At 46.6% G+C, this 22586-nt stretch overlaps 1 protein-coding gene across 1 annotated transcript in view; it reads left to right on the forward strand.

Annotated features, from left to right (window-relative positions):
- The first annotated feature begins 4498 nt into the window (after positions 1-4498).
- Positions 4499-22586, forward strand: part of gse1b (Gse1 coiled-coil protein b) — a 42447-nt gene continuing 24359 nt past the window's right edge. The window contains exon 1 of the mRNA XM_042340290.1: positions 4499-4799. Within this exon, the coding sequence (XP_042196224.1) occupies positions 4763-4799 (37 nt within the window). The 5' untranslated portion in view covers positions 4499-4762. The remainder of the gene's footprint in view (positions 4800-22586) is intronic.

Here is a 22586-nt window from a genome sequence, read left to right on the forward strand (position 1 = left end):
AAACTATTGATAGCTTTGCGCATGTGTGCGCGTGTTGGGGGAAGGGGTTTGCCGTATGTCTGGTGTGAAACCACAATGCTGAGGTCTAGGCGAAGCCCAGACACCCTGAAACACTGTTATATCCGGCCACACTGGCTGCTTGCTCCCAAGCTCTACTGCTTTTGACAAGATGCGTCTGTCACTGTCACCAGCCCAGCTCACAAGTAGGCTGGGATCAGCGCTCACTTTTACCATCGGTTACCGTATGATTTTGGAATGAAGTAGTTGTGGGAGGGGGAGGGGGGAAGAACAGGGTTTTTCCTCCTCACACCCAAATTTTTTTAAAAAAAAATAAAATCACACCAGGTTTCTGATCAAAAGTTGTGTGTCATATTTTAATTCTGCTTGTCGATTATGGCGACTTGTCAGTTCAGTTCACTTCACCGGTTGGCTTGTGCAAGCCACAGGCTTCGAACGGTTCACAGAGCGTGGATGGAGCACGTCACCAGCAATGGGGCTGATGGGGCTGCGTGGATTCAAAACAACCACACGCTCGCTCCCTCCCTCCCTCGTTTATTCACTCGCTCGTGGTCTCTTCCTGCATTTGTGAAATTACTAAACTTTTCAGTTAAAGCAGGATCTCAATTTGATACCTTGATAATGGCTTTGGCAATGAGTTATTTAAAGGTATCTGACCCACTGTTTAAATTAACCACTAGGAAGATATGAGAGTGTGTTTAGGAGTCAGCAAAAGTGAAAGCGTTAATTGTGGTAGTGGAGTAGGAGAGGGTGTCTCAACGTATTAAACAACCGGCTAATATGCTGGTTTGGCTGATTAATAAATAATAATCCTCGGCATTTGATACCGCAGCTTTAGTGTTGAACTTGTCTTCCAAGGGTGCTTCAAAGGGAATTGCTATCAAGTGTAGTGATTGGCTATTTTCCTTTCCGGGGGTAATAATTGCTTTTAAAAAACAATTGGTCAGTCAGTCCACGACTGTTTGTGGGACACTGCTGTGCGCAATTGGCTGCCGGATTTTGCCCACAAAATCCAGTCAATTCACTTTACAGTATATTCTGTGAAGTGCTTTGACATGTCTCCATGACCTGATGAGGCGCTAGATCAAATGCAAGGATTATTATTATTACTATTTGCTGGCGTATAGCAAAGTGGGCTTTTTTGTGTGTGGCAGCTTGATTTTTTTTGTGTGTCTTTTTTTAAAAAAAGAATGAAGTCGTGGGGGTGGTAGTGGAGGGGGGGGGCGTGTGGGGAGTGGATCACTGATCTAAAGCCCAGTACTGGAGATGTGTGTGTGTGTTAGTTGTGCACACAACCAACCAGCCATTCTTCGAAGTGGGGAATGCACACACACAGAGCCACACAGGCACAACTCTGCAAACAATGCAAGCCGAGCCACCAAAGTGTAGCAGCTGATAATAGGCTTGGGTCGACCTTCGGGGTCAGAGTCAAATAAATGAGCCAGATGCTTTAGTGCCTTGTGTTTTCACGGCCCCGGAGCAGATAATTTCACTCGATTCCACCCTCTTACTTCGAAACGCGCACACACACACACACACACACACATACATCATCATCCAACGCACACACACACACACGTCCTCCTGCAGCCCAGAGTGCTGAGCCCACAGTGTGTTAGGGAGAGATTAAATGATTGCTTATCCGTTTCCCCTAGCTGTTTGAGCGAGCTGCAGCCCTTATACACCCACTGAACCGTTAGAAACTAAAGTGTCAGAGGGAGGCAGTGTAATAATAATATTAATCCTCGAGTTTGATATGGCGCCTTATTGCGTCTTCGAGCCGTTTCAAAGCGCTTCACAGAGTAAACTGCTAAGTGAATTGACTGGATATTTTGTGGGCGAAACGCGGCAGCCACTTTAACGCTCAGCAGTGCCCCACAAACAGTGGATTGGGTGACCACATTATTATTAGTTTTTGTGTGTGGGGTGGAGGGTTTCTGAATAAGTAGCACTTTCCGCCCAACCGCACCTATATTTGGGATTGTATTTTGTGTGTGTGTGTGTAAACACGTTGCCTTTATATTTCTTTTTTAAAATAATACTAAAGACAAGGCTTTTGATGGAACACAAAATGCTTGCTGGTTGGGTGTCAACTCAAATCTGTTTGCGGAGCGATACATGCCCCAGAGGATGTGGTCGATTTCTTGATGCATTTTATTGCTGGTTATGTACTGGAGCTGCGGTGGGCGAAAAATCAATCGCTTTAGGTTGGGGGTGGGTGGGTATTGTTGTGGTCGTTTGTTTGTGTGTGTCTGTTTGTGTGTATGCTTGTCTCTTACCTGTCTGTGTGTGTTTGTGTGTGTGTCTTTCTCTTTGTGTGTGTGTGTGTGTGTTTGTCTGTGTCTCTCTCTGTCTATCCAGCTGTGTATCTTTTTCTTTATGAGTGTGAGGGTCTGTCTCTTTCTTTCTCTTTCTTTATCTGTCTCTCTATCTCTCTCTTTCTACCTGTCTATGTCTCTCTCTCTCTCTCTCTCTCACTCTGTGTGTGTGTGTGTGTGTGTTTGAGAGTGTGTCTGAGTGGCTGTGTGAGAACTCAACACACGTTTCGGTTTTACAAAGAGTTAAGGAGTAGTTTAAAGGCTCGGGAAAGAGTGCACAATGTTCCAAAAGTTTGTGTGTGATCAGATAACGCCTTGTGTGTGTGTGTATGTGTTGTGTGTGTATCAGACACCTGATTATAATGAACACAACAGGTTCCTAAAGCAGATGCCATCTCCTGGGTATCAGTCAGTCAGTGCAGACACTGAAACCCAGTCTCTAGGTTGCCTGCAATCCTCAGCTCTCTTTCTTTCTTCCTCTCTCTCTCTCTCTCTATCCATCTATCCTTCCCTAGGTTAGCTGCAATCCTCATAACACTAGACCTCCATCCTCTCTATCTCTCTCTCTTGTTTTCTCTCTTTCTCTCTCTTTAGGCTAGTTGCAATTCTCACATCACTCTCTCTCTCTCTCTCTATCTCTAACCAGCCTCCCCCTTTCCTCCCCTCCCTGTTGTTTCTGTCAGTCTTTTTTTTCTGGTCAAGCAGGGTTCCACACTGAGATCTGGAAGCTGATATACTTTGGCCCATTGCCACACACTGTGGGTCCGGCTGTTTCATCCACCTGGTGGTGTGGTGATCAGAGAGAGAGAGAGACACAGACACAGACAGACACCCAGCCACAGACCGCACTGATATACCACCCCCTCTCTCTCTCTTTGCCTCACTTTAATTTTTTTTGGGGGGTGAGCAGGTTGTTTTTATTTCGCTTGCAACAACAAGAAGGGATTTAATAATTCTACGATTTGTGTGCAAATAAAAAAGTGAGAGACGAGAGTGAGAGAATAAAACACCCAGCCACCTACTGACAGATCACACCTGGCACATCCCCTCTCTCACTCTCACTTTAGTGGGGGGTTTTGTTTTTAGGTGGTGGGGGTGGTTTTGCAACAAGAACAAGAAAGGATTTTGTTGTCTTTCTCTGTGGGAAAAAACTCCCTTTTCCTTAAAAAAAAGAGAGAGAAATTGAGCTATAGCAGCAATCGCAGTGAGGTTTTTAAACCCCTGGGCGAAGGAGAAAGAGATGAGTTGTGTGTGCAAACAAAAAAAAGTGAGTTAACAGTAATATTACAGTGAGCGAAACCCTGGGTGGAGAGAGGAGGGAGGGAGGGAGGAAGGAAAATAATCCCAGCAGCTGTCAGATGGGTTTATACCCTTACTCTTTCATTAAGAGTGACAAATCTCCTGTCAGTCAGTCAGCTTTCCAATTTACAGATAATGATTGTTGCATGAAGATTGATTGAGAATTCTGATGCCTGTTCTCTCTCTGTCTCTCTCTCTTTCTCCTGTGTATGTGTGTTGCCTGCCTGTGTTGTAGCCCAGAGGGAGGAGGGTGTGATATATTCTTTCTTTCTCTCCTCCCCCTTTTTTTTTCTTTTCCTCCTTTCTTTCTTTCTCTCTCTCTCTTCAGTCTGTGGTGGGAAGTGGACTTGACACACACACACAGTGTGATTGCCTCTCGCATTCTCTCTCTCTCTCTCTCTCTTTCTCTTTTGCAAACAGAGACACTTTGCCTTATCTCGTTTCGACTCTTGTGTGGTTTTTTTTTTGGGGGGGGGGGGAAGAGAGAGAGAAAAAGAAACTTCTCAACCTAGTGGGCAAAACTCTTCTCTGCCACAGAGGAAAGAAAGGACAACAAAAGGCTGGCGACAACCATTTTATGTCTGTATATGTATATATATAATATAATATATATATACACATATATTTCAACTCTCAACATGCAGAGTGGAGACCGTTCCGCCCACCCTTAACCTTGACATTCAGATTGGTGATTGAGGAAGGAGAAAAGATTGCACTTCGCATATGCCTTTGGGATTTAGCTCTCTCCCTCTCTCTCTCTCTTACCCTCTCTCAAAACAAAGAGGATGTTTCTTGATAATCTCAAGCGAAAGGGCTTTGCCTTTGCCTGTGTTTGAGCACTTTTGCTGACATTCAATGAGGAAGAGAAGGACTCAGGTATGGCAGCTGGTCACTGGCTTCTGAGTGCTGTTGGTAGTCAATTAAGCTCAGTGTGGATCTGGAACTGACACCCAGCGCACAGCCTTCGCTGAATGACAGACAAGAGGAGCTTTGGTGGTGGTTGTGGATTATTTTTTTTTGTTTGTTTGGTTTGTGGTGTTATGTGGGCAGCAGAAAAGGTCTGTGCGACTCGCTCAGTGCCCTCAGATCTGTCCCGGGAAGGAACAATGGCTCTGTAAGTTAGGATCATGTTTGGACTCAAGCCACCGCTGTACTATCTGCCAGGTAAGGTACAAGAGGGGATCTATCCTCGTCCTCCCCCTCTGTCTGTCTCTGACTGTCTGACTGGGTGTCTGCCTTACTTTTACTCTCTCTCTGTCTCTGTCTGTCTCTCTCTGTTTGTCTGTCTGCCTCTCTCTGTCTCTCTGTGTCTATCTGTCTGTTTCTCTGTGTCTATCTGTCTGTCTCTCTGTGTCTATCTGTCTGTCTGCCTCTCTTTCTCTGTCTATCTGTCTGTCTACCTCTCTCTGTCTACCTCTCTCTGTCTCTCTCTATCTGTCTGTCTGTCTCATCTCTCTCTCTGTATTATCTGTCTCTCTGCCTCTCTCTCTCTCTGTCTATCTGTCTGTTTGCCTCTCTCTATCTCTCTCTGTTTGTCTCAATGTAATGCTACATTGCAATTCGAGAAGTCCTGTATTGCTTGCCCCCCAACACCCCCTCCCCCTCCACCTCCCATCGCCTCTCATTCACGTACGAAAAAAAATCTCTCTCTCTTTCTTGTTTCACTCTTTTTTTAAAAAAAAAGCTGCTCTGAAATGCCAGGGGTCGGTTCTGTCTGTTTTATTTAACGCCTAGTTTTCAAAGCACTTAGGTAATCGGGTCGAATAGAGCGCGGTGTGTGTTACCATCACTGGCGCTAACTAAACATTGGCTCATCATGGCTCAGTGGATTGTGATTAGGTTTCAGGGGCCAAAGATGTAGGGCAAATAGAACTCGTTCTAACGTCAACCTCTCGTCCTGAGAGTTGGGGCAGCCCTGGGGTGGGGGGGGGGGGGGGGGAGTCTTGTTTAAGAGGCAGACCAACTAACTAGGTTGCACCCTAAGCATTGTGAGCTTTAGATCCACAGGAGAAAACATACAGTGCCTTTCTCTAAGCTATTATTTAGGAATTAAAAGTATTAGGCTGGCTTCAAGGAGGGAGTTGATCTGGTATCACTCTCCTACTCCCACTCCCTGCCCTCCACCCCTCCTGATCCCGACCTCCAGCTCGGGTGCGAAAACCCTTGACTGTCGAAACGCGCCTTGGGATGTCCTCCTGACGTGAAAGCCGCTATACAAATGCAATTTGTTGCTGTTGTGGTGGTTGTATTACTGCCCCCCCCCACCCCCCTCCTATATAACATATATGATAACATATATATATATAATATGATATGTTATCATATGTGATATGTTATCATATATGATATGATAACATATCAGTCGAGAGTAAGAGGGAGGGAAGCAACTGTACTTTGGAGTTGGAACATTGCAAATCTGTCTTTGCATGAAAAGTTTTGTCGTTTGGGTTCTGGCTGCTTTTCGCTTGAAATTGCTTCCCATTTTCCCCCCTTTTTTTTTGTTAGGGGGGCGTTTTTTTTTAATGAACGCGTCAAGGCAGAATTTTATTTATTTTGTTTTGGAGAGTTGATCCTCACCCGAGTCTGTAAAACTCCCCGGAGTTGTGATTGACGTTGAGATTTTATTTTTGTGGATAGATTTCACTCAAAAGAAATTAGCTCCGATCCACTCTGCGAGTCTTGAGCTGCAGCTGTCATGGCAACAGTCAGACACTCGCCAGGGTCTCGAATGGTTATTTGACAGGAAGAGAGAAAATAGAAGAGAAGGAGAGAGAGAGAGAGAGAAAGAGAGAGAGAATTACCACTTAAGCTGCAAAAGCAGTAATTACAGTATTGCGTGGCTGCCTCTTGACACGGCCTCTGTCTGTGCTTCGTTGGGTGGAGCTGGGAACAAGAATAATAATACTTATTCCTCGCGTTCTGAGACGGCGCCTTTCAGTTTGGGAGAAGGTCTCACGGGATTTTACTGTAAAGTGTAGTGAATGTGTATTTTGTAGGCGGAATGAGGCAGCCAGTTTGCCCGCAACAACGGCCCACGGACAACCTTGGAGCGAACTACCCAATTGTTTTTGTGGTGGGGTGGGGGGGGGGGGGAGGTGGAGAGGGGGAGGATTGACGGCCAGGATACTGGGTGTAACTCTCTTGAATCGAGACTGGAGACAGGAAGCTGGCAACTTGTGTTTTTAAAATATTTTAGTGTTTGAGACCAAATATAAGACGAAGGATGAAATTAACTCCCCCCCCCAAAAAAAAAAACCCTCTATGTTTTAAGTAAAGGGGTTCCCAGATTGGCCTCTTAATACAGTTTCTTTGAATGTCGTGAGTGCCATTAACGGCCCAGGCTTTTAGGAAAAGATCATTTTGTTTAGTCGGAGTAACCTCGATAAGACCTCGTTTTAAACTGCAATCAATAGCAATTGGTGACACCCACACCAGGAGCTGAGGCGATGGATTGGACATGCGATCCCTGGGGAGCGGTGGGGTAAAAGTTTTGTGGCGTTTCATAATGTATTCCTTATATTAATTAATGCAAATGGGGACATGCTGTCAGACTCTGCTGCAATGTTGGACCCATCGATTCCGTCTATATTTCTTTATGCAAAATAAAACTTTGCAGCTCATTTCTTTATCGGAGTGTATCGCGGGTTTCGAGTCTTGTCACCCGTGTCCCAATTTCCTCTCGTCTAACTCGGGATTCTAACATTCAGTATCAAGTCTGCTGGGGGGAGGTGGGGAGCGAAATGCAAAGAGGTTTTGCGTATACTTTGAAAACTGTACTTTATCTGCAGGGAGGGTGGCTCTTTTCAATTAGGTCAAGGAACCAGAAAGATATCTACAGAGGAATCATCTACAGGGGTGTAGAGAGGGAAAAGGCAGGTAAATGGGACTCAATGGATTGCTCTTTCAAAGAGGCGGCACAGACACCATGGGCTGAATGGCCTTTTGTGCTGTGAATTTCTATGGTTCTCGGTGACCTGGTTTACACACAAGTGATGTAATGAGTTTGCAATGTGATATCTCCGTGTTAAATGTTTGGCAAACAAGTAAAAAAGGTTTACCGTGCGCCTTTAAGGCTTTTAATGCTGCATTATTTTGATAATCCTTCGAATAGACCTTCCAAAGTTCAGCAACACATTACTCTGCCTCATTTACCAATGTCTCCGAAGTTTTTCCTTGGGAATAGGAAGCGCTGAAAATCTTGGGGTGGAATTTTGTGAGGCTTCATGGCAAACGCCTTGTGATAACCATTCCTGGCAACGCATTGTGAAATGTCAGCTTTTTAACATAAGAGAATAGTATCTCTAAACCATTAAAGCTTGGCATTAGGGAAACTCACAAAAATGCTAGAGATTTAAAGGGTTACAGTATAAAGCTGATCTGGATTATCCCGAGGATGAATTTTTTCACATACGACCTTATGTGAAGTCAGAAAAGGAATAACATTCAAATACATTGCACATTGGATATGCATCCTGTAAAGCAGCCCTACGTTGTATGTGTGTGTGTGTTGCTTTACAGTAAAAATAATGACATTCAATCCACGATGTTTGTGGGACGCTGCTACGTGCAATCGACTGCCGAGTTTCGCCCACAAAATATACAGTCAATTCACTGCAGTATATTCTATGAAGCGCTTTGAGACGTCTCGAAGATGTGATATGGTGCTATATCAAATGCAAGGATTATTATTATATTACAGTAATACAACACCAAAAATTTACTGAGCGCTGTTTGATAAGTCCACTTTCATCACTAGGATCAGATGATCATCAGTTCCTTAAGGAAAACTTCGAAGAAAACCTTTCCCTTCAATCTGATGCAGTGTATTGTAGTTGTTGACTGCAGTTTAATTCATTGTGGACGGGGGGTGGGGAGAATTTTATTAATAATAATCTTTGCACCTGATATAGTGCTTTATCACATCGAAACAACTTAACAGTAATTGCTGTTGAGTTTACTGATTGTGTGCGTGTCTGTAGGCGAATACAGCAGTAAATTTGTACGTAGAGATGTCCCACAAAACAGTGAGGTGGTGAATGACCAATTCTAAACTGGAGGATTGATGGCCAGGGGATTGGGAGAGAAACTCCCTTCTCTTTTCCGAGTTAGTGTCTCATTTTCGCACCAAAAACACATTGTGAAATGCATCAAATTTCGGACCATAGACTTGGCAAAGCACGAAGGAAGTTTCATTACCCAGACCTCCAGATCGTCTGTCATTTCCGCTCGTTATTTATCTAATTCCTTCGTGGAAAATGAACTTCTGACCATGTTGTGCAGGCAAATAAGTAGCCTTGTATATAATAATAGATAATTCTTACGTTTGATGTACAGTATTACCATATTGTTGAGTCGTCTCAAAGCATTTCACAGCAACAAGATTCTGAATTGTGAGGTGAGCACTTGTTCTTCATTCTAATGTGTTATAATAATTCTTGCATTTGATATAATGCCTTATATCGGCGAGACATCTCAAAAGCGCTTCACAGGATATACTGTAAAGAGAAACAAAAACAGAAGTCGCTGGGAAAACTCAGCAGGTCAGGCAGCATCTTTAGAGAAAGGAAAGTGAGTCAACATTTCGGGTCCACGACCCTTCATCAGAGCTGGGGTATGTTGGAAGGGAGAGGCTTTCAAGGGCTAACAGAGAGCGGGGAGACAGGGCAAGGAAGGCAAAAGGAGAAAATGGGGTAGAGCACAGGGGATGATGGATTAACAGAGGTGTTAATGATGCAAACCAAAGGGGTGTTCATGGAAACACCCCTTTGTTGTTTCAGATTTCCAGCATCTGCAGTATTTTGCATTTTGTTTATAGTGTAAAGTGAATTAACTGTGTATTTTGTGGGCGAAACGCGGCAGCGTGGATTGAGTGGAAGGATTATTACCTATGACTGTGTATGGTGTGGGCAAAATAAATTGGGCTACAAGTCGCTGATGGTTCCAGCTGCCAAATGGGTGTCCGTCACAGCTTCAGGGGCTTGTCTCAGAAGCTGTGGGCGTGCCTGATGGCCTGGCGGTTAAAGGTGCCAATTAATATAGGCCAAAAGGTCAATGGTTCAGGTCCTGGATTTCGCTGATCTCAGCAGCAGCTGAGGTCCTCCATTTGGTCTCCAGTGTCCCTCAGGCAGGGCAGGAAAACATCAACCAGGGATTGCCTGTCCTGATCATTAGCCAGTGACAAACCCCCCACTCTCCATCCCCGATTGCTCTCTATTTAAGATCACACTTGACAGACATTACTGGGGATGGGTATCAGAGGGCAGTGGAGAAAATATAACGCAATGATTGACCTCACAAAGAATCCTGACGTAAATAAAATAAATGTGGTCACTCAATCCACAACTGTATGTGGGACACTATGCGCAATTATAGTGCGCAATACAGTATATTCTGTGACGCGCTTTGAGACGTCTCAATAACATGGAAAGGCGCTATATCAAATGCAAGGATTATCATTAATTAAATACTAATGTACGTTATTTAGGACTTGTCTTGTACTCGCTGTCCCTGGCTCCCACGTAATGGCAGTGACTTCATTGAAGTTGTACCTTGGTATTGCGTTCAGGGAGGGGAGCGTTAAGTAAAGGTGCCAGCCTAGTTACATATATATTACATAGATATCCTGCCCTCAGGATGCTGCTCGTCTGTTGATAGTCGGTGTAACGTGATGTGTCTCTCTGCTATCCCAGCCCTGTTGCTCAATTCCACTGACTGGTACACCCTCCCCCTCGTGCTATAAAGTAAAATAAGCTTTGACGCTTGATCTGCTGCTGTAAATGTCAAGCATGTGATTTGGCTGGAGCACCTCCCTGGGCAGCAAGTGCCAATGGGGTTGGGCTCTCAGAAATAGCCCAGGAATTGAGACTGTCGTGTACAATTTTCAGAGCAGAAAAGAGCATTACAACTTGTCTTAGGAACCGGAGGAAGCCATTGAGCCTATCGACTAGTCACTGGGGCTAGGGAATCATCCCACTCAGCTCTTGTTAACCTTGCAAGCCAAAGCCCTAACCCTAGCTGGACAAGCAGCTTGAAAGCTTGCCAGACAGTGCTATCATTGGCAAGCTATGCAGTTTTAGCTGGTTAAACTCCCAGCAGTTACCCAGTTCCACAACCTGTGGTCCCCAAGCCTTAGCTCTTGTCAACCTGCCCCTAATATTTTCCAGAATTAGGTAAGCAGGATGAGTCCCTCCAGGGAGAAAGAGCGCATTCCATTCCAACAATTTATCTCTGGAATTTCCATGTGTAGGTGGGATGCATGGAAATCTCAGCTTGGTTTGGATACTCTGAAGCCCGGAGATGGGTTTCCACATATGTCAGACACCTGGCTGACCACAAAAAAAAGCCCATCGAGGCTGTTCTGCCAGTTTCGTTGATCATGCCAAGTTTATTAATCCCATTTACCCTCACTTCCTGAGTATCTCTTTCATCGCCTTTTTAATTACTGTTGAGCACTTTGAGACGTTTGACATCCGTGAAGGAGAAGCAAGGGATATGAAGACGATAGCACCTCCGATCCAGGGTCCATTGAAGTCTTGGGACACGATAAGGCTTTAGGAGGGGAAGGAAGGGCGTGCTTCCCAACTGTTTGTATGCTCAACACCTGAGTTGCAGACAGGCTGACCAGCTGTTTGTCCTGCTTTCCTCCCTCTCCAGCCCCCTTGGCTTCAAAGCATCTGTCAGCGGACGGACAGGCGGAGCTAAATGCCATTGTAATCAATGTTTATACTTTACTGCTGTGTAATAACACTGATAACAACAGTGGCATATGGCCCTTGCACTGATAAATACAGTCAGTCCAAAGTGTTTATTGGCTCCATGCACTGTGCACTGTACGGATGGCGTTGACGGGAAGCTGTTACTTAGTGCACTTTAAACATTTATGGCGCTATGTTGTTTTGCTAGCCTGATGCTTTTTATGAACTAGTGGTATGCGCCTATTAAAATTTTATTAGCAGAACAACACAGTTGGCACGCAAAGGCACACAGTCTCCTTTGTACCCTCGCTCCATCGTGTAACCGTCTCCTTTAATCACGGCTGCATTTTGAGAGGAATACCGGCATGTGGCATCGGTGTTTCTGTTCCCCTGCGGTCCTGAGCGCGGGGAACGCTGGCAGAGTTGTGTGTGGATTTTCCGTGCAGCAAGTTCTAGCAAACAGCGGTGAGGGAACCTGTGGTTTATCGGGAATGATTGTTGGCCGGGGAACATTGGGAGAAATTCCCATCCTTGTTTTGAACAGGGGTTTAGAATAATCTTAATGAATTAATAATAATTTTTAATGCGCTGTTTTCGAACAGACAAGCTGGAGCGATGCCAATTAAAGACGCGATGGCGGGGTCAAGTATCGTCAGAGTGTGCGGGTGTGTTGGAGCGCAGGGCTTTCCCCCCTCTCCCCTCGGGTGTTAGTTAACTAATGGAAAGTTAAAATAACCGGTACCTTTTTTTTGTGCCAGAGAGGAATAGGAACACATTCCAGCTGTTTATTCCTGCCCTAATGGAATCTGTCTCCTCTGCCTGCGGTGGCGTGAAGTTTTACTCGTAATACATAATTGATTCATCTTTTGAAGGCTCTGTGGTTGGTCTCTATGCTTCCCCTCTCTCTCCACTCCCCCTCTGCCCCCCTACCCTCACCCCCTCCCCTCGCTCTCCCCAGTTTTGTCATTAAATTGTCATGAGCTCACGATTGGACACCGACAAGCAAATACTGGCAACTTGCTGAGCGTAAAAATTCAATTAATTTTTCCAAGGAGTGGATTGAATATACAGTGAATTTTAATAACCCGCACCGAAGATTTACCACAGGCGAAAAAAAGGTTGAAAGCGATTAGGGTTCCTCCTGCCCTTAGAACAACAAATCCCTCCTCTGGTTATGATTAGTGTGCTACAACTAGAGGCATATTAGCATCAGAGGCAACGAGTCCCAGACAATACCTCTTCCTCTCTCTAATCCAGTAATGGTATGCCATTCGCCTCTGCAGTCTGGTTTATTTTTGGATGACTCCATTTAGCAAGCGCTCCCACCTCCCACCCTCCGCCCCCCCCCCCCACCAACCTAACCCCTCCCCCGGATATATGTGGTGTAGAGAGCGACTTGATTGAATGTGAGAAATCCGTGGCTTTGGTTTGCTGACGACAGAGTTGGTGACGTCTGAGTGTTGATTCTCTCTCTCTTTCTCTCTCTCTCACTTCTTTCCCTCGCTCTGCCAATGCAGCCACTTCTTTCCCTCCAATCCTTCCTTCTCTCGAGAGCCTTTCTTAAACCGTGCCCGGCATTGACCAGCCTTGATACCAACCAACCAACTAACTAATGGAGGTGAATGCCATCTACAGAGCAGGCTTTGATGGCATATGGCAATGGGTGCAACCCAATTCCCTAAATCAATGACTCAGAAAAACACTGGGAAGTTTGACTTTCTGTCGACTCTCTGTCCCACAAACAGTCGTGGATTGAGTGACCACATTTTTTTGAGGGGATTGTTAGAAGCAGAAAGCAATCCACCAATTGACTAACAACTGGATTCCTACTTACTGCGAGGTAAACAGAAGCGTGTGTGTGCAGAGGAAGGAAGCTTGCCTAAGGTTTCGCCCTGCCCCAGGGATCGAACCCGGGTCCTCTTGCTTGCTAAGGGAGCGCTCTATTAACCACTACGCTACAGGACTCCGTTCTCACACCCCACCCTATCCCGTCCCAAGCCGCCAATCACTGACACCAGTCATTCACTCCCCCTCCTTCAGACAGATTCAGTCAGCTCAGCACAGACCATCAGGCTTGTCATTACAACAGCAGGCGAGTCGACTGCTGTGTGTCTCACTCGTCTGGTAGTAATGTGTGCCACATATGTGTACTGCATGTTCCACCTGGCAGTATTCTCACTCGTTCTGTCTTTCTCATGTATAAACTCACTCCTTTTCCCTTAACCCCCCCCCCACTCTCTCCCCTCCCCAATCCTTTTCCTTTCCCCTCTTCTCCCCTCACCCACGCCCCCACCGCCACACATGCCCAATCCTTTCACATTCAAACCACAAGCATGAGATGTGTAACTCTCAGTACATAAATTGGCTCAGAGTCGTTTTAAAAGCACAGTGATGGGTTTCTGCCAGGCACTGGACAGCACACCTGACCGGCTTGTATGTTCTAAGCTAAATTTCTGACTCGATTGGTCTGTTGAAAAATTGAATTAATTAGAAAAGGACAAGGGGAAAATGACCCTGTATTTTTTTTGCGGGGGGAAGGGGGGGGAGCAGTAGCATTCTGCAGCTGGTTGAGTGGGAAAGGATGGCTGTGTGAGCCATCGATTGCCAGCAGATGGCTTTATTATTAGCAAAATCAAAATACAAGCAGGAAGTTTGCAGTTTGCCAGTGTTAATTTCGCAAACCCCAGAGATAAACCCTGCTGGTCGCCTGGTACCATCTGCACGCTCGTAAAAGCACATTAGAACGTGAATTGATTGAGTTCTGTTGCTCGTGGGTTTATAATCTAAACGGAATCGGTTGGGTGAAAGCGCACAATAAAACACACATCGCGCTGCATAGGTGTCCTGTTTGATTGCAAGAGACTTGTCCATTGTCGGAATACTCAATAATATGAATACGACATGATTCACATTGTGCTGCTCTATTCTTTCCTCATATGTGGAGTCCCGTAGGATAGTGGTCAGAGCTCTCACCTCGCAAGCGAGTGGACCCGGGTTCGATTCCCCAGCAACGCAAAACCTGAGTCAAGTTTCCTTACTCCACATGCCTCTGTTTAGTCAGCAGTAAGTAGGAACCCCGGTTGTTAGTCAAGTTGGCAGATTGCTTTCTGGGGGGTAATAATCCCTTCAAAAAATTATGATAATTTGGTCACTCAATCCACAGCTGTTTGTGGGACACCGTTGTGCGCAATTGGCTGCCAAGTTTCGCCCACAAAATGCACACTTTACAGTATATTCTGTGAAGCGCTTTGAGATGGCTCGACGACGTGATAAGGCGCTATATATGAAAAAGCAAAGATTATTATTATATAGCAGCGTCAAGCTGTTTTTTAAATGACCGTCCCTACCTAGCGTCCTGTCTTCAACCCCACCCACCCCGTTCCAGTTGTTAATTGCCCTCTGTTTAAAGGAAAATCCATCCCAATCGGTGTCTCTCTTGAACTTGTGCTCTCTTCTGCTGCCTCGGCGTATCTTAGAAGGGAGGGGGGAAGAGAATAAATAAAACGCTTTGGTTTAAACATCAGTGAAAATCATAGATCTACACAGGCTAAGAGTGCACTGTGGCGTAATCCCACAGTGCCGTGAACGGCTGCATCGAGCACTTACAATGATTTATTATTGAGTCTATTATGTATCGGGTCAGACAGACCCCCAAATAATCAATGGAGAGATTACCAGAGACATGTGGGTTGATATGCGGTCGGCCTTTTAACATCCCCGGTTGATTTGTAGTCTATACGTTTTAATGGCTCTGCAGCTGTCTAGTGTGGTGTGCAGAAAGGCTCTCGCTTCTTTCCCCGCCCCCCCCACACCCTCCCTCGCGCTCTCTTCTCCCCCACCGCTCTCTCACCCCCCCTCGCTCTCTCTCCCCCCCTCGCTCTCTCCCCCCCTCGCTCTCTCCCACCCCCCCCGCTCTCCCACCCCCCCTCTCCCACCCCTCCTCGCTCTCTCCACCTTCCTCGCACTCTCCCTCCCCCCCCTCTTGCTCTCCCTCCCCCCCTCTTGCTCTCTCTCCCCCCCCATTGCTCTCTCTCTCCCCCCCTTTTGCTCTCTCTCCCCCCCCCTTGCTCTCTCTCCCCCCCATTGCTCTCTCTCCCCCCATTGCTCTCTCCCCCCCCCTTTTGCTCTCTCTCCCCCCCCCCTTTTGCTCTCTCCCCCCCCCCTTTTGCTCTCCCCCCCCCCCCTTTTGCTCTCTCCCCCCCCCCTTTTGCTCTCTCCCCCCCCCCCTTGCTCTCTCCCCCCTCCCCTTTCCCCTGGCTCTCCCTCTCCCCTGGCTCTCTGCGCTCCCCGCGCTCTGCGCTCTTATCATTGTGACTTCATGCCCCCCGGCAGCACTGTGAGAGGCTGACAGCAGGGCGCGGATCAGGGTGAAGGTATGATAATTGATGTCCCTGCTAACAGCACACTGCGGCGGGTCAGTCATCCCCAGTGTTTTTCCTGGGCTTGCACTGGGGAGCTCCTGGGTTCTGTGACCCGTTCACTGACAGCTCATCTGTGCACTAAAATTTAATTGCTCTGCTCTGCCCAATTTGCATAATCCACATAATCACACTGATTTTAATTGCCCACAACTCCACCAAGATCATGTGGTTAAGTGGTAAATCATAATTAGATAAATAATTGCTTTGGCCATAGCAAAGCTGCTTTGTTACACCTGCCATCTGCTGGGCACTTTCATTTACTGGGAACAATACACCTCCAAAGGCAGATCATGGAGCTCGGAGCTTATCTACAGAGAGGCTGTGCGTCCTGGAAGTCTGCCTTGATGGCCGGGGTCTGTGGAATGTATCCTGATTTGGCACATTAGCCATTCATCTGTGGAGATCATTCCCCAGCTCTGTTTATTTGACTTCTTCTGCTTCTCACTCCCTTCCTTTGCCTCCTTCTCGCCCCTCCTTCCTCGGGTCAATTAAAAAATAAATTGTTGCCCAATGTCAACCAAATACAAACCCAAAAGCAGCCCAGTATTACACGTGGCTTCCTACATGGGGTAGCAGAGTGACCAGTTCAGTGCTTTTGAATCTGTGTTAAGAAAAAGACTTCAAAGGAAAAATAAACACAGTTTGCGTGTTTAAATTAAAACATTTCGCCCACAAAATACGCAGTCAATTGACTTTAAAGTATATTGTGTGAAGTGCTTTGGGGTGTCTCGATGACGTGATAAGGCGCTGTATCAAATGCAAGGATTATTATTTCTGTACGTTCTGAAATTAACTTTTGATTGGGTTGTAACCTCCTATAATAACCAGACACAAAATAGCACAATTTCTTCCTTAGTACTCAGTTGAATTTGGACTTTCTCTCTTCCCATGTTATCAATGTTCTGGTATTTATTTGGAGGGGGTGGTGGGCAGTGCTGGCAGGAATCAGAGTTGAGCTTCCTGCCTGTTGTCAACTGGCATCCACAACACACAGAGACTATCAAGTGGTGTAGAGGGGTTGGGGGAAGAGAGTCAAGAGAACAGCAATCGGGAAAGGGACCCCTGGCTCATTCATCTCCTCTGTCACTAGCCCAGCCCACTGGGACGTTACTTTGCCATCTGAGCCCTCGCTCCCTCTTCATTAGGTCTCCCCGCTGATAAATGAAGTGTAAATTAATGGGTTGGATTGAAACCTGGTGTTGCAACGCGGAGTGGAACCCGGTGATAAAACGAGAGAGGCTGTAAGGGTTTGAGATGACAGGGGGTTGCTTTGAGTGACCGAATTCTTTTTGCACTGTTTGTCCGAACGCTATAGAGCTTAAGAGGAGAGAACTTTCAAGTTGTGCAGTTTGCAGTTGATATCAGGCTTTGTTGGCGCATGACACGAACAGTGCTTAAAGGCTGTGTGTCAGCCTGGCTCAGTTGGGAGCACTCTCGCCTCTGAGTCAGAGGATTATGAGTTCAAATCTCACGTCGGGGTCTCTGAGCTCACAGTCCAGGCTGACACTCCAGTGAGATGCTAAACTGACGTCCTGTCTGTGCCTGCTTAAAGATCCCATGGTGTTCTATGCGTCTCTCCCAGTGTCCTGGCCGACAATCTCCCGAACAAAATCAGTCATTCACTTCATAGCTGTTTGTGGGACATTGCTGTGTGCAAATTGGCTGCAGGGTTCACCAACACATTCACTACATTTTGCACTGTGAAGCACTTTGAGACATCCTCCTGATCTGAAAGGGCTGTATCAAATGTAGGGATTATTGTCAAATGATTTGGTTGTGAATGGAAATTGGCCATGGGGTGAGGTCCCGGGGGCGTCTGTTTAACTGAACCAAAGCAATAATGATAGTCTTTGTAACAATAACCTATAACAATATAGCATGCATAATGGCAGTATATCTCAAAGCATTTAATGGCAATAATTGTGCGTTTGTGTGGGCAAAATGCGGCAGCCAATTTGCACACAGCAACGTCCTACAAACGGCCATGAAGATTTTCTAGGGGATTGTCAGACACTGGGGACTCTGGGGAGAAACTCCCTTCTCCCTTTTGAATAGTGTCTCGGGATCTTTTAATGCCCAGCTGAACGGCAAGGCCGGGATCTTGGTTTAATGCCTCTTCTGAAGGACGGCACCTTCCAACAATGCAGTGCCCTGTTACCACAATTTGGGAACGTGGGAACTGTGTTGTAAAACTCCAAAGTACTGCTATGGAAATGTGAAGGAGCCAAACTCCTTCAGGAGTGGAAAATGGGGCGAGAGAAGGGCTGTTGTCCTGCTGAACACAATTGGAAAGGACGGGGTTCGTGCCTCCATTTTTTTAATTCTGTACGCAGCCCTGGTCGGTGCTGCCAGTGAGGAAAAAGAAGCTTCTGGAAAAGCCGGTCGGCCGACTGGCTTTGGGAGTGGGAGCCTTGCCCCCGTCGTCACTGCTCTCTTGACTGCCATCCAAGTTGGCTGCAGCGAGGGGGGAAAAAAACTGCGGAGAACAAGTGGTAGGGGAAATAAATCGTAACTTTGTTTAGCAACAATGAGGACGATTTATTAAAAAGCAAATTGTGTTCATTCAGCGAGCGGCTCGCCCAACAATGGGCCAGTGTTGTTGAAAGTGCCCTATGACATGTCTCGCGCAGTTTACACCCAGCTCCCGGGCAGCAGCGCTGGTACATGGGGGGAGAGGGGGGCGGGCGAAGGCTGGGAGAAATGGTCAAAGGTTATCCGTGAGGACGCTGAGGATTGCTCAGCACCGGCACTGCAGAACCACACAGCTGTGGTTAAAGCCAAGTTGTTTTCTAAAGACACCGCCATTTTTTTATTCTACCGGTTACCTAGCCTACCATCCTCCGGGTTAATCGGCCGCCCACCTAACGGCTATTCGAGGGAGCTTCGCTGCACGCAAATCGGCTGTGGCTTTTGCCTAACCCAAAAAAGAAACAGTTACTACACTTGACAGTAATTACCGTGGAGCACTTTGAGACGTTCGGATAAGGAGCTGTAACAAGGCGAAGGTTTCTGTAGAGCGGGAGCAGGGTGGGGGGGGGCGGGGTGCGGTGGTGAGGGCAAGCGTTTCGTACAGAAAACGGGAAGGAAGGAAGCAACTCTTGTGTGCCGTAGTCTGGAAAAGTGGGAATTATTCCCATAACAGCCAGCACCCTGGTAGCCACGACTGACGGCAACACCCATCAGCCCTCCCCCCACCCCCCTCCCCTCCCCGATTTCTTTCCATTCCGCAGCCCTGAAGCTGAAACGAGCTATTGTGTTACATTCAGCCATTTGCCTAATCGATGATCTGTATCCGTCTGATCGATGAAAGGGTCTATGAAATGTGACCGAGCTAATGGGGTTGGTTGGACGCTTTGTTAATGCTGAGCAGTTCCGAGCCGCTGCTGTAATGCACACTGCAGGGTGTGCTGCATATGCTGCGGCTGCCTTCGATTTGTCGCACGCCAGATGTTAAGCCCTCGCTAGTTAATAACTTCTTTTATTAACCCGCCGTGAACTTTTACCTCGGGGCTGAAGGAATTCATTCCGCCAAATTCTGCAGTTATTTTACGTGAATCTGCTCGAGTTCTTTCCCCCCTCAACCGCCCCTCTCCTTTCTCTCTCCCTTCCACCCACCTCCTCTCCCCCCTCCGCCCACCCACCTCCAATTCCTTCTCTCACTCTTGTGTACAGAGGGTGAAAACAAGACACTTCATAAGCTTTTATGAAGAGATTTTGGCTGTGCAACAACAGATTTTGGCTGTGCTAATATACCCAATTTCATCTTAAAGCTTATCACAGACCGACGTGGGGGTGGGGGGAGGGAGGGTGCGATTATTTCCTTCCGGCCACCCCGCGATTTAATTGACACCAGGCACCGTCTGAAGGCAGACCCCAAATTTTTGGGGGTCGAATGGGTGGGGGGCATTCCCTCATGTCAAGTCTGTGCCAATTTTTCTTCATTTTCTAATTGCAGCGAAATGCAAACGGTCCTCTTTTTGTTTTGTTTGTTTCGGTGCCGTAACCAAATCTTGAGACAGACTGTCGCTATAATCCCTGATGCAAACCAAACCCGTGTCTAGTCTGGGTGTAGGAGTAAGTCGGTAGATATCCGAGATCTGGAGGCTGAACCCAACAGGCTCTAAGTAGATGGCACTAAATAAATTGTTGTGTGAAAGCTCATAGATACGAATGGTTTTATTGCATTCCTTCAGCATTGTGTAGGATTGTCTAATGACGAGTTGAGGAAACCTCAGAGGTTTGACCACCAGCGCACTGCCGTCGAATTTAAACACTAGCGGAGTGACCTCTGAATTGATTTTACATAACGTCAAATCAACACCCAACGCTACCGGGTAACTAGGCCTCTCTTGCATCAGTAATTGTCCCTTGATGCTCTCAGGTTGCTCTCCGTCACTAACCTGCTATACATGAGGTAGTGCTGGACGTGCGGAGATGAAGACCGATGGCAACAAGAGATTCTGGCTGTATGTTTTAGCGTTAACTCGAGTTGGCGTCACTAATGTTACTGGAGATAATCCTTTTTAATTACAAGAGACTTGCGATTATCCGAGTCACTCCGGAGACCTGGATTTAATTGGATAACGGGGAGCCCTGGAGAACCAGGAAGTCTGAGTAGGGAGTGGGGTTCCATGCATCAACTCAACTATCCTTGTAATAATAATAATAGTAATCCTTGCCTTTGATACTGTGTCTTATCACGTCGTTATTATTAATATTGTTTTGTCCACAGATATACAGTCAATTCACTCTGCAGTATATTCTCAGTGCAGCGTTTTGAGACGTCTCAAAGACGTGATAAGGCGCTATATCAAATGCAAGGATTATTATTATTATTACTAAAGCACCTCACTTCTTCCTGGCGAGCATCATTGGGCAAGGTGAGGAGTGAAGAGAAGGGATGAAGAAAAAAAATTATTCGACAAAAAAAGCAAAGCTAAAAGAGGCTTAAGATCAGTCGGATCCGATTTCTCTGTTGGAAGTGGATTGTACGCTGAGTTTTAGTACCATAATTAGTATCCTGGGACATCTCGCAGTTCAATTGTAAAGTACCTTCTGAGCAAGACTGCTTCTTTTTCAAGTCTGAAGGAAACCTTTTGCACACTGGATGATCAAACACAGTGCAGTCTCTTTATCTTGGAGGTTTGACTGTTTCACAAACCTATCCTGCTCCACAAAGGAACCCTAGCTTTGCATTGCGTTGTCGAGTCAGTGTCTAGTTTGAGTCTGTGGTGTTGTTGTAACTGAGGTGTTACCTGGACTGATGCTGGTTTGGGGTGGGGGTACAAGTCGGAAAGGAGGGACTTGGGAACAGTTTGGAGGGGAAAGCTTTTCAATGGTTTCAGCTATTCCAATTGCAACCCCCCCCCCCACCTCCCTGCCCCAACCAATTCAGTCCGCAAAATATCCAGTCGATTTGCTTTACAGTATATTCTGTAAAGCGCTTTGAGAAGTTTCGATGACCTGATAAGGCGCTGTATTGAATGCAAGGATTATTATTATCCCAGTTACCCCCCGCCCCCACTGCTCCAATCCCAAATCCCCCCCAAGCCCTCCCGAGCGCAGTATCCTATAACGTGTCTCTCCACCCACCACCACTGTCGGCCGCGCCACGCAGAACAATTAGAATTCAAAATCTATGTAGAGCAGCCGTTAAATGATTGTAAAGGAGTGCAGCTGCCCATTAGCTGGGGGGAGGCAGGGGTAACGTGGGTCAGGCTGAGTTAAGTAGCAAAGTGCAGTAATGAAATCAGATGGATTGTGCTTTCATTGTCATTCTGCGTGCGGCCCAAAAATAATCAATGAATAACATCACTCTAATTCCTAACCCCCTAATTGATTTATTTCATCTTGCCATTAATGCCCAACATCGCTCTCTCTCTCTCCCTCTCTCGCTCTCTCTCTTGAAAGCTGAGGATAAATCATTCTTTCACGCAGATAAGTCTTGAGCGAGCAGACTTTCAAAGGAGTGTGGTTGCACACGGGTCAGTCAGTGCTGGGGGTTCATTGTCGGGATGAGAGCAAGCAAAGAGCTACATGAAGGGCGTGTGGCTGCGGGGATGGGGCAGAGAGGAGCCGAAGGGGAGGGGAGACTGAGCCAATAGTTTCAGGTGGTTTCAGTGGCCCATTAACTGTTTAAGGTCAATCTCTCCCCCGGTCAGAGCCAGTCTTGTTGTGTTGGTTATTCATACAAGAATAATAATAATTATCCTTGCTTATGATATAGGCCCTTATCACATCGTTGAGACGTCTCAAAGCACTTCACAGAATATACTGTCAGCCTTGCATTTGATGCAGTCACGTCCTCGAGACTTTTCACCGCATTTTACCCAGGATGGTTCTAGACATTCTCTGCTCTTGATGGGAAGCCAGTGGTGATAGATTTACACCAGGGTACTGCTTATCAAGGAGCCAGCTAAACCTCTTGAGTTTCCATATTGGCCCAGAACTGACCCAGAACTCACCACAAAGTGTAATACACAGCAGCTGTTCGACCCGTTGAGCTGGTGAAACATTGGCCGAGGTACCGGACAGCAGATGTCAATTGCGGAGCAGTTGATAGACTGTGATTATGTGATCCCTTGTTGCTGTGTGTGTGTGTGCGTGCGTACGTGTGTGTGTGTGTATGTGTGCGCGCGCGCAATAAAAAAAATGGTAACAATGCCCGCTGCATTCTGTGTGTACCATAAGGAAGGGGCTTAGGGGAACCATCAATCATCCACTACAGGAGCTATCATACCCGGAATGAGGCTGTTGGTAGCTCTCAGCAAGTACTGTATCTCTGGATACTTCCCCAACCCCTGTCCCTAACCCAGTGGCACTGAGGCCTCAATGAG

The sequence above is a fragment of the Callorhinchus milii genome, unplaced genomic scaffold, assembly GCF_018977255.1.
Source record: "Callorhinchus milii isolate IMCB2004 unplaced genomic scaffold, IMCB_Cmil_1.0 Scaffold14, whole genome shotgun sequence".
Taxonomy (NCBI): Eukaryota; Metazoa; Chordata; class Chondrichthyes; order Chimaeriformes; family Callorhinchidae; genus Callorhinchus; species Callorhinchus milii.